The sequence below is a fragment of the Tamandua tetradactyla genome, chromosome 7 (assembly GCF_023851605.1).
Source record: "Tamandua tetradactyla isolate mTamTet1 chromosome 7, mTamTet1.pri, whole genome shotgun sequence".
In the NCBI taxonomy this organism is placed as follows: Eukaryota; Metazoa; Chordata; class Mammalia; order Pilosa; family Myrmecophagidae; genus Tamandua; species Tamandua tetradactyla.
The window spans coordinates 91,921,721-91,932,477 of NC_135333.1; the positions used below are offsets into that span (position 1 = coordinate 91,921,721).

At 35.1% G+C, this 10,757-nt stretch overlaps 1 protein-coding gene across 11 annotated transcripts in view; it reads left to right on the top strand.

The window, feature by feature from the left end:
• Positions 1-9,593, top strand: part of CCDC91 (coiled-coil domain containing 91) — a 548,164-nt gene extending 538,571 nt beyond the window's left edge. For 10 of the 11 annotated variants that reach the window (XM_077170414.1, XM_077170415.1, XM_077170408.1 and 7 more), the window contains one exon: positions 8,493-8,621. In XM_077170414.1, coding sequence (XP_077026529.1) covers positions 8,493-8,603 — 111 coding nt within the window. In that variant the 3' untranslated portion in view covers positions 8,604-8,621. Of the gene's footprint in view, positions 1-8,492; positions 8,622-9,283 lie in introns of those variants that run through there. The other variant, XM_077170416.1, reaches the window with a different exon arrangement.
• Positions 9,594-10,757: the final 1,164 nt, after the last annotated feature.

Here is a 10,757-nt window from a genome sequence, read left to right on the forward strand (position 1 = left end):
TTTAATTCACTTTGAAGTGAAAGCCACAAATATAGAATTGTCTCATTCTTTAGAGATAAAGTGAGTTAAATATTTTGCTAGAATTCTTCTTGCTTCAATAAAGAATAATAAGGCCATGCCTAATGAAACAAAACTGTTGAAATTCAGGAATTTGCCATGATTATCAGTCTCATCAGTGGTAGGAATTGGAATTCAACATCCTGATAAGAAAGAGGTCCCAACTGCTCGCCCTCACAGATATGATCTTACACCATGTGCAGTAAAAACCCACCAAATTGGAAGCTCAGCTCTATGTATCTTCCTCCTTACTTGGAGTCCCTTGAAGTGTTGAGATCCCATTTCATGGATTCTTGCCTTCAGACAGTTCTGGCAGGGGGCAGGGGGGATGCATGGTAAAAGATGGGAAGTGAGCTTTGGCAGCTGCCTAAACCCAAAACCAGTACAGTTAGTCCATCATTTTTCATCATTAAGTCCAAGATGACTTGAAAACAAGTAAAAGAAGTGCTTAGATATTTTAAATAGTTAAAATCCATCAGTCTTTGTCCTTATACCTTTCTTAGTTTTTAATTTTAGAATATTCATTCTGAATTCATAAATCCACATTGTGTTACTTAGCAATAATCACAGACTGAATGTTTGTTATACATTGCTAGTGCTACATGTCCTCAAAGGGAAAAAAGTTTCTCCTTTATCTAATATCTTAAAATTCTAAGATATTAAGACAATTTTGTTTTTAATGGACTGATTATTCCTTGGGGTTTCTGGAAGACTTCGAGTTGTTAAAACTAACATGATACATATAAGTTATGAAGTATAATAGTACATACAACAATTAAGTCACCTCCAAATTGGATCTATGTATCTCATCCCATCTCACTCTACCCTCCAAATACAACAGTCCTCAGTTTTGACTGATTATTTCCTTCACTTAAAAAGAAAAGTGTCTTGTACAAAGAGTTAATCAAGTAGTATGTGGTGAAAATTACCTATTGCAAGCTATGGACTGTAGTTGACAGTGGTACCTTAATATTCTTTCATCAACAGTAACAGGTGTACCACACCAATACTAGGGGTCAGTAATGGGGGGAGTACAACAGATATATGAGGTGTTTTGGGTGTTCTTTTTTGTATCTGTTATTTTTCTTTTTGGTGCAGTGAAAATGGTCTAAAATTAAGTGTGATGATGGTTGCACAACTGAGTGAATGTACTGTGAGACATTGATTGTATTCTTTGAATGGAATATATGCTATGTAAATACAGTCTGCAGACACAAAAAATTTTTTAAAATGTTATCACACTTAGGTAACCCAAAATAATATACTTTTGAGTTTATTATTTTTGTGCTTTATGACAAAAAGAGCATCAGACTGTCTGAAGTCTGATCACTTCCTTTTGAAACTACTTTGTTACAAGTTTTACTTATATTATTTTGAAATATTTTATATTGGGAATATAGCATATATTGAGATTATAAAGCTACAGTAATTAAGACAGCATTATAATGATGCAGGGATAAATGAATTATCCAAGGGAATAGGTTAGAGTGTCCAAAGATTGATCAATTCAATTCTGGAAACTTGTTTTATGATAGAGGTAGTGTTTCAAATGATGTATTCTTTGCTACAAGATATACCAGCATCGGAATGCAGAGGTCTGTGTTGAAGGAGGTTCATCACACCATTAATTTTATAGCCAAAGATTAAGAACAATTTGAATGTCTAATAGCAGAAGACTTCTAAAATATTTAAATATCTATTGTACATGTTCAATTGTAAAAACACAACAGAAAACTATGCAGCTAGTTTCAAACAGGGAAATGCTGTAGAAATTGGCCCTCTCATACACTGCAGATGGGACTGAAATTGGTAACTCACTCTGCAAAGCAATTTGGCAATATCTGTGTGTTAGTTAGATTCAGTTGTCAACTTGGCCAGGTGAGCATACCTAATCTTGTTGCTGCGGCCACAAGCCAATGGTACGTGAACCTCATCTGTTGCCAATTACATCTGCAGTCAGCTAGAAGGCGTGTCTGCTGCAATGAGTGACGTTTGACTTAATTGGCTGGTGCTTAAATGAGAGAATGCAATGTAGCACAGCCTAAGCAGCTTGGCATTCCTCATCTCAACACTTGCAGCTCAGCCCAGGCCGCTGGAGATGCAGAAAGAAGTCACCCCGGGGAAAGTTGTTGGAACCCAGGGGCCTGGAGAGAAGACAAGCAGAGACACAGGATTGTGTCCTTCCACTTAAGAAAGAACCTCAGTGGAAAGTTGGCTGCCTTTCCTCTGAAGAACCAACAAAATAAATCCCCTTTTATTAAAAGCCAATCCGTCTCTGGTGTGTTGCATTGGCAGCTAGCAAACTAGAACAATCTGTAACGATTTAAAATATGTGAATTGCGTGATTCAGATATTCTGTGCATAGTTATACCACTGAGATGTTGTGGGTTCTGTTCTATACTACTGCAAAAAAGCAAATACCACAGTAAAGCAGTCACACAAATATTTTGGCTTCCTAGTGCATATAAAAGTTATGTTTGCACTATACTGTAGGTGTTCAACATTATATCTTAAAAAATAATGTATATACCTTATTTAAATAATACTTGATTACTAAAACATGCTAACCATCATCTGACCCTTCAGCAAGTAATCTTTTTGCAGGTTGAGGGTCTTGCCTCAATGATGATGAGGATGATAATGATGATGGCAGCTGAAAGCTGGAATGTCTGTGACAGTTTCTTAAAATAAGACAACAGTGATGTTTGCAACATTGATTGACTCATCATTTCACAATAGATTTCTCTGTAGCATGTGATGCTGTTTGATAGCAACTTATCCACAGTAGAACTTCTTTCAGAATTGAAGTCAGCTCTCTCAAACCCTGTCATTACTGTATCAACTAAGTTATTCATATTCTAAGTCCTGTGTTGTCATTTTAACAGTGTTCACAGCATGACCAGGAGTAGATTCCATCTCAAGGAAATACTTTCTTTGCTTATCCATAAGAAACAACATGTCATCCATTCAAGTTTCATTATGAAACTGCAAAAATTCAATCACATCTTCAGGTTCTATTTCTAAATCTTGTTCTCTTGCCATTTTCACCACTTCTGCTGTTAACTTCCTCCACTGAGGTATTGAACCCCTCAACATCATCCGTGAGGGTTGGAATCAACTTCTTCCAGATTCCTGTTCATGTTGATATTTTTACCTCCTCCCATGAATCATGAATATTCTTAATGGCTTCTAGAATGGTGAAACCTCTCCAAAAGGTTTACAGATGACTGCCCATATCCATCAGAGCAATAGCTATTTATGGCAGCCATAGCCTTACAAACTGTATTTCTTAAATAATAAGACTTGAAAGTCAAAATGACTTCTTAATCCATGGGCTGCAGAATGATGTTGCATTAGCAGGCATGAAAAGGATATTCATCTCATTGTACGTTCCAATCAGACCTCTTGGGTGACCAGATACATTGTCAATGAGCAGTCATATTTTGAAATGAATCTCTTTTTCTGAGGACACAACAGTGGGCTTAAAATATTCAGTAAGTCATATTTATCCTAAATAGATGTGCTTTATTATTCAGGCTTTATTATTTCATTTATAGAACACAGGCAGCATAGATTTATTCTTATTCTTAGGGGACCCAAGGATTTTCATAACCGTAAAATCCTTGGCTTCAACTTCAAGTCACCAGCTGCATTAGTGGCCAACAAGAGAGTCAGCCTGTCCTTTGAAGCCAGACATTGACTTCTCCTCTCTATGAAAGTTTAAATGGCATCTTCTTCCAATACAAGGCTGTTTCATCTACACTGAAAATCTGTTGTTTAGTGTAGTCCCTGTCATCAATTAGCTTAACTAGATCTTCTGGATAACTTGCAGCTGCTTCTATATCATTATTTGCTGATTCACCTTGCACTCTAATATAAAGAGATGGCTTCTTTCCTTAAACCTCATGAACCAACCTCTGTTAACTTTGAACTTTTCTTTTGCAGTTTACTCACCTCTCTGAGCCTTCATAGAATTGAAGGTAGGGACTTCCTCTGGATTGGGCTTTGGCTTAAGGGAAATATTGTAGCTAGTTTGCTCTATCCAGACCACTAAAACTTCCTCCATATTAGCAGTAAGGCTGTTAAACTTTGTCATTTGCATTTTCACTGGAGTAGCACTTATAATTTCCTTCAAGAACTTTTCCTTTGCATTTACAGTTTAGCTGTTTGGTGCAAGAGGCCCAGCTTTTGGCTTATCTTGACTTTCAACATGCCTTCCTCACTGAGCTTAGTCAGTTCTAGCTCTTGATTTCAAGTGAAAGATATACAAATTTTCCTTTCATTTGAGTACATCAAGGCCATCGTGGAATCAATTGGCCTAATTTCAATATTTCAGGGAATAGAGGGGTCTGAGAAAAGGGAGAGAGATGGGGAAGCAGTAGAGCAGTCAGAACACATAACATTTATCAATTAAGTTTGCTGTCTTCTATGGGCATGGCTCATGGCACCCCAAAACAATTACAATACTAACAGCAAAGACCACAGATCACAGATCACCTCAGATATAATAATGAAAAAACTTGAACTGCAAGAACTACCAAAATGTGTCAGAGACATGAAGTGAGCACATACTGTTGGAAATATGGTGTCCATAGACTTGCTTTCAAGGCATAGCTGCCACAGACCTTCAATTTGTAAAGCACACATATTTGCAAAGTACAGTAAAGCAAAGTACAATAAAATGACGTATGTCTGGATTAGAATCTGTTTAAAAGAAACTCTTGAATGTGTTTTGAAGGAAGTGCACATAAGGCTGCAAATTGCATTAGAATAAATTGATGTCTGTCTGTAGGAGAGTAGCCAAATAAAATATGCGATACAGTTAAACATTTTTTAATGAGATAGGGTAACAGCAATGGAATAAAATGATTGTATAAACCCTCCCACAGTTAACAATAAGATCTGGACCAATATTTTTTAAAACCTATCTTAAAGTCTTGAAAGCATTCTAAGATAAACAGAATCCATAGGAGAGTTTACACTCAAACTGCAACTGAAAAGTGTAATAATTGAGAGTTTATGGCTTTCTGGTCTGGGGACACCCTCCATCCTTTGGGAATATGGCAACAGAAAATGGCCAGCAGCACTACCTTAGTGACCTGTGGTGCCAAAGAAGAGAGTTTGGGGTGAGAAGAGCAACTGGAAATGTAAAGGGGGTATCCTGGAAGAAAGAGAAATACAAAAGGAGTGAAACCCAAAATCTGATTATAAACTCTGCCCGAGTCTCTAGCTTCCAGCTAAACTATGCATGTATAAGGAGTATCTCAGGGAGGCTGACAAAATGTCAGAGATAGAAGAATATACTCTAGAGATGTGTTTGGTTTTTTTTTAATTATGGTAACATATATACAACATAACATTTCTCAGTTTAACCATCTTCATACATATAATTAAGAAGTTTTAATCACATTCACCATCCACTAGCAAAAGTTTTTCATCAATCCAAACAGAAACTCTCTACCCATTGAGCACTGACTTTCCATTTCCCCTCAGGTCCTGTAACCTGTCATCTACTTTCTGTCTCAGTGAATTTGCATATTCTAATTATTTCATGTGACAATACACAATATCTGTCCTTTTGTGTATGAGCCTTGAAGACATGCTTGAACTTCATGTTCATAAAGACAAACTTCAAGTTTCATCCATGTTATAGCATATATCAATATCATTCCTTTTTACAGATGAACATTTTTGTTCCTTGATCTGTTGATGGACACTTGGGTTACTTCCATTTTTTGGCTGCTGTAAATAATGCTGCTATAAACATTGGTGTACAAATATTTGTTCAAAGCTCCTACTTTCAATTCTTTTGGGTATATACTTTGAAGTCGGATTGCCAGATCATATAATTCTATACTAAACTTTCTGAGGAATCACCAAACTGGTTTCCATAGTTGTGGTGTCATTTTACATTCCCAAAAATAATGTACTAGGGTTTCTATTTTTCTACATCCTTGCCAGTATTTATACTTGCATGTTTTAATAGCCATTCTAGTAGGTGTGGTTTTGAATCGCATCCCCCTAATGGCTAATGATTTTGAGCATCTTTTCACTTGCTTATTGGCCATTCGTATCTTTTCTTTGGGGACATGTCTATTCAAGCCTTTTGTCCATTTTTTCACTGGGCTATTTTTTTGGTGGTGAGTAACAGTCAGTCTTCATATTTTCTGGACATTAAAACCTTAACAGATATATGGTTTTCAAATATTTTCTCCCAATCTCTAGGGTATCTTTCCACTTTCTTGATAATATCCTTGTTGTACATGATTTTTTAAGTGTGTATATTCTCAAACCATGTGTAGCTTGGGCAGCTTAAAACCTTAATGCCTAGAAGTATCACAGGACAGAGGCTGAAAGCAGAGTAGCTGGAAATTGGAGGGGAATTCCTATATGTAAGATGGCCACAGAGAGGGTGAACCCCAAGATCTTAATCTGTACCCAGATTCTTGACCTACCTAAGTACACATTTGCTTGGAAAATTCCAAACACCAAGAGGACCAGGCTAAAAAAAAAAAAAAAATAGCCATAAAAACAACGATATTAGGTACTACACACACTAGGGAGACAAAGTTAACAGTTTGAGACCAAAAATTTTAACTACTACAACAACAAATCCTCAGAAGACATATAGAATCCAGAATTAATTACAGCATACTATGTAAAGTGATAATTTTCAATTAAAAATAACCAGTCTAAAAAACCAAAAACATGACTCATACACACACAAAAAGTAGATTAATAGAAACTGTCTGCATAGGTTTAGATAATAGCACACAATGACATCAAAACAGATATTATAAATATATTTAAGGAATTATAGAAAACATATAAATAAAGGAAAATATGGTATCAACAGTTACTCTGATAAGGAGTCTCAACTAAGGAAAAATAGAAGTTATAAAAAAAGAAAATTCCACAATTGAGAAGTACAATATCTGAAATGAAAAAAATGCACAGAATATTAGAATTGAAGGGAGTCTTAGTATAGTTCAGTCTTTTTAAATGGGCATTCTACATATAATTGATTTGTTTTTTCCTCTCAGGATATGTCAGGATTTTCATCTTCCAGGGTTTCAATCATTGAGTATCAGTGAATTGTAGAAGTGTAATTTAATAAAGAATTCTGATTTGGATTTGCCTTTTTTCCCCTTTTTTGGGGGGTGGGATGGGGAGAAGCTTGTGGGTATGATATTTCAACTTTTACATAAATATGACAGATAAATATTGTGAAGCAGAATTTATTTGGCTTTCCTTCGTTTATCCATTGTTTTATAACCTATAGCTATTATTTGGTTGTTTTTAAACAGTATGCATTTTTTTCTTTTTTACAGCAGAAGAGTCAGAAACTATTAATATATTCAACAATCCTTACCACCCAGAAAGTTATATATTACTCAAATGACTTCCATTACCAAATCTCTCGTTTTGTTCACTATATTAAGTTCTTTTTGATAAATTCAGACTACCCTAAAAAAGTCTGTTTTGGCAGGAAGACTACATCAAATAAATTTCAATAATACCAAATATTTTTTAAAATATACTGTGCCAGTTTGAAACTGTCATGTACCCCAGAAAAGCCATGCTCTTGTGGGTGGTAACTTTTGATTAGACAGTTTCCACGGAGATGCATCTCTCCCCATTCAAGGTGGGTGTTTACTGGACTCCTTTAATAGGGAACCCTTTGGAAAAAAGCTTTAGAACCAACGGAGCCCATACAGCCAGAGACCTTCAGAGATACAGAAGGAAAATGCCCCTGGGGAAGCTTTATGAAATAAGGAGAGAAAGCTAGCAGCTGTCACCATGTGCCCTCCCAGTGAAGATAGAAACCCCAGACTTCATGGTCCCTTTCTTTGGAGTTAAGTATCTTTCTCTAGATGCCTTAATTTAGACATTTTCACAGTCTTACAGCTGTAAATTTGCATCTTAATAAATTCCCTTTTTAAAAGCTGTTCTGTTTCTGGTATATTGCATTCCAGCAACTTACAAACTAAAACATACACCTTCCCCTAGAACTTTTCTCTTATCTCAGAAACTCCTTAATCTCATCACTTATTAGTTCTACCCTACTACACGTGATATAATTATGCTGTTTTTTGGTGCCTTTTATTTTTCTGTGCACCTGTGACATTTATATGATATTTTTTGATGTATGGTCTGCAAATTCTTTATGAACTAGCAGTTTCTAAAATCATTGTGATCAAATATATGGTGTTACTCTAGTAACTGAATACCAACATCAATTATAAAATTATAATATTATCATCTCATCTTGGGTGATAGACCAGAAAAACTGAGATCATAACTCAGGTTAATGTTCAATTTGATTTCCTAAATCATGTATTTGAAAATTTCTTTCTAGGGGGATTCAGCGACAAGGCTCTTTATTCCTCAACTAAGTATATATTTTTTCTTTCTCTCTTTAAAAAAATCAACAGCTTGATCAAGCCATCCGCCAGAGAAGCCTGTCCAGTTTGGAACTGTTCCTCTCCTGTGCCCAGAAACAGCTAAGTGCTTTAATAGCTACGGAACCAGTTGATATTGAATAAAGAGAACATGAAAAGGTAGCCCACACTGGCAATGGATAAATCATAAGACTTTGAATATATATGCTATGAATTATAAAGATGCTTTTGTTTTCTTTCCAAAACTTGGAGAACTGATTTCCAGTTCAAGGATAAATCAATTGTAACTACAAAATGATCTAATTTATTTTCTTTGGTTTTTCTCCTTTACTCGTACTATTATTTTAGTAGTAATAGTATAAAAGTATAAATGTATGGTAAGACCCCAAAGCCATTGAAAATTGCCACATTATCAAAAGTTAATTAAGTAAACTTGATAGCCTCTGGCAGTCTGTGTTGCTGAATTTGGCAAAAGTAGTAAATATCTTTACTTACTGCTTCATTGTAACTCTTGATAAGATGCTAGAATGTAACCATACATTAATTTGATTATGAGGATAGAAATAGCATGAATTTCAACATCACCTATTTATCCCTGAAACTTGGATATAAAAACTGATATGATAGAGAATCATTCTGATATTAGCAAACCTTTTTTCTGCAGCAAGTTCTATGTATTTTCATTGGTCTACTGAAGACAGATAATGCAATTTAAAAGTACTAACAATTATTGTATCACTCAACTTTGATCTGATGTATCACTTAACCTAAAGTGGGGTGTGTGTTTGTGATATATGCTTATTTCATATTTCTCCTCTTCAAAGGCACTCCGAATCAATAACGCCATTTTTCTGATGAGTCAAACCTTGAACTTAATCCCCAGAAAGAGAATATAACTGAGCCATTATAGGACTTGAGATTCAAATGTAGGTAATATGAAATCTTTTCCCAGTAATTCAGAACATATTTAATTTATTTAGTCAGAACATAATCAGTGCTTTAATGCAAAATCATGAAGATATTTAACATCAAAATTAATATGTTGTCACTAAAATATATGTTAACACTTTGTCTTATTTTCTGAAATGCTTCAACTTTCATGGGCTTTGTACTTTTCTTGGATTTCTGAGTGTAATAAAATGAGTTCCAAAAACTTGGGTTTTTTTCTTTTAATTCTTGCTTAAACCTTGATATTCATGCATGACTGCTTTTATATATACCCCCTAAATATTTACAATAATATTTATCAAAAATCTTTAAATATTAATGCTTGATTTTCCTTTACAAATTACTTAAAATTCCTTACAAGTGTAAATAATAAAGCAAGCAGACCACTGACTTGAAATTTAGCATAGTAGAGGGAGAAATATTTTAACACACAGCGATATGGTCATTATTTAAAATTTCTTGACTGTCATCAAATTTAAGTGATAGGATGCTTTTACAAGTTAAAAGATATAATTTAAGTAAAAATGAAGTAGAGGAGGTCACTAAAGCTAAGATTAAGAAGGACAGAAGATAGTAGAAATGTCAAGAGAATGAAATACTTGGCACCTCTCCTTCACCCCATACCATGGAGTATTTTTCTCCTCTTCAATTTAGGGTTCCAACTTTGCTGTTGGTGTAGGCTAATCATTGTCTGAAGTAATCTGTAATAAGTTGATACCTACCAGTCTACAACTACTCATATAACATCTACCATGTAGAAAAATATACTCCTTTAGGATTGCTACAATGCTTTTTCTACAGAATATCTTTAAGGTAATTGATAGGTATCATCTGGTCATACAGTTCTGAGTATTTGAGCACATCAGTTATTCCATACCAAATTAGCTAATGATCTGATCTGTTTCAATTATGTTCAAGTTTTAGATTTCCACATTAAGAACTGTATTCTGTTTTTGCCCTGGTCATCAAAAGGACATAGATCATCTCTGGTAGTAGTCACTGAGAAAATTAGATGACCAGATTTTGTACTTCCACAAAAATAAGAGTTTTCCACTGAATTATGAACCACAAGTTCAGGCAGAAGTACTCTATGATGTTTAGGTTCATGTGTCAACTTGGCCAGGTGATGGCGCCCAGTTGTCTGATTAGGTAAGCACTGGCCTGTTGCTGTGAGCACATTTCATGGTCTTAAATCTTCAGTACACTGATTGCATCTATGGCTGATTACCTATGCAGTTGTCCAAGGGGAGACTCTTCTGCAATGAGATATTTAATCAAAGACTTTTAAGGGGGAGGTGATAACTTCAGCAGCCAAAAGCAGAACTTTTGTCTCTTCTTCAGCCAGCCACC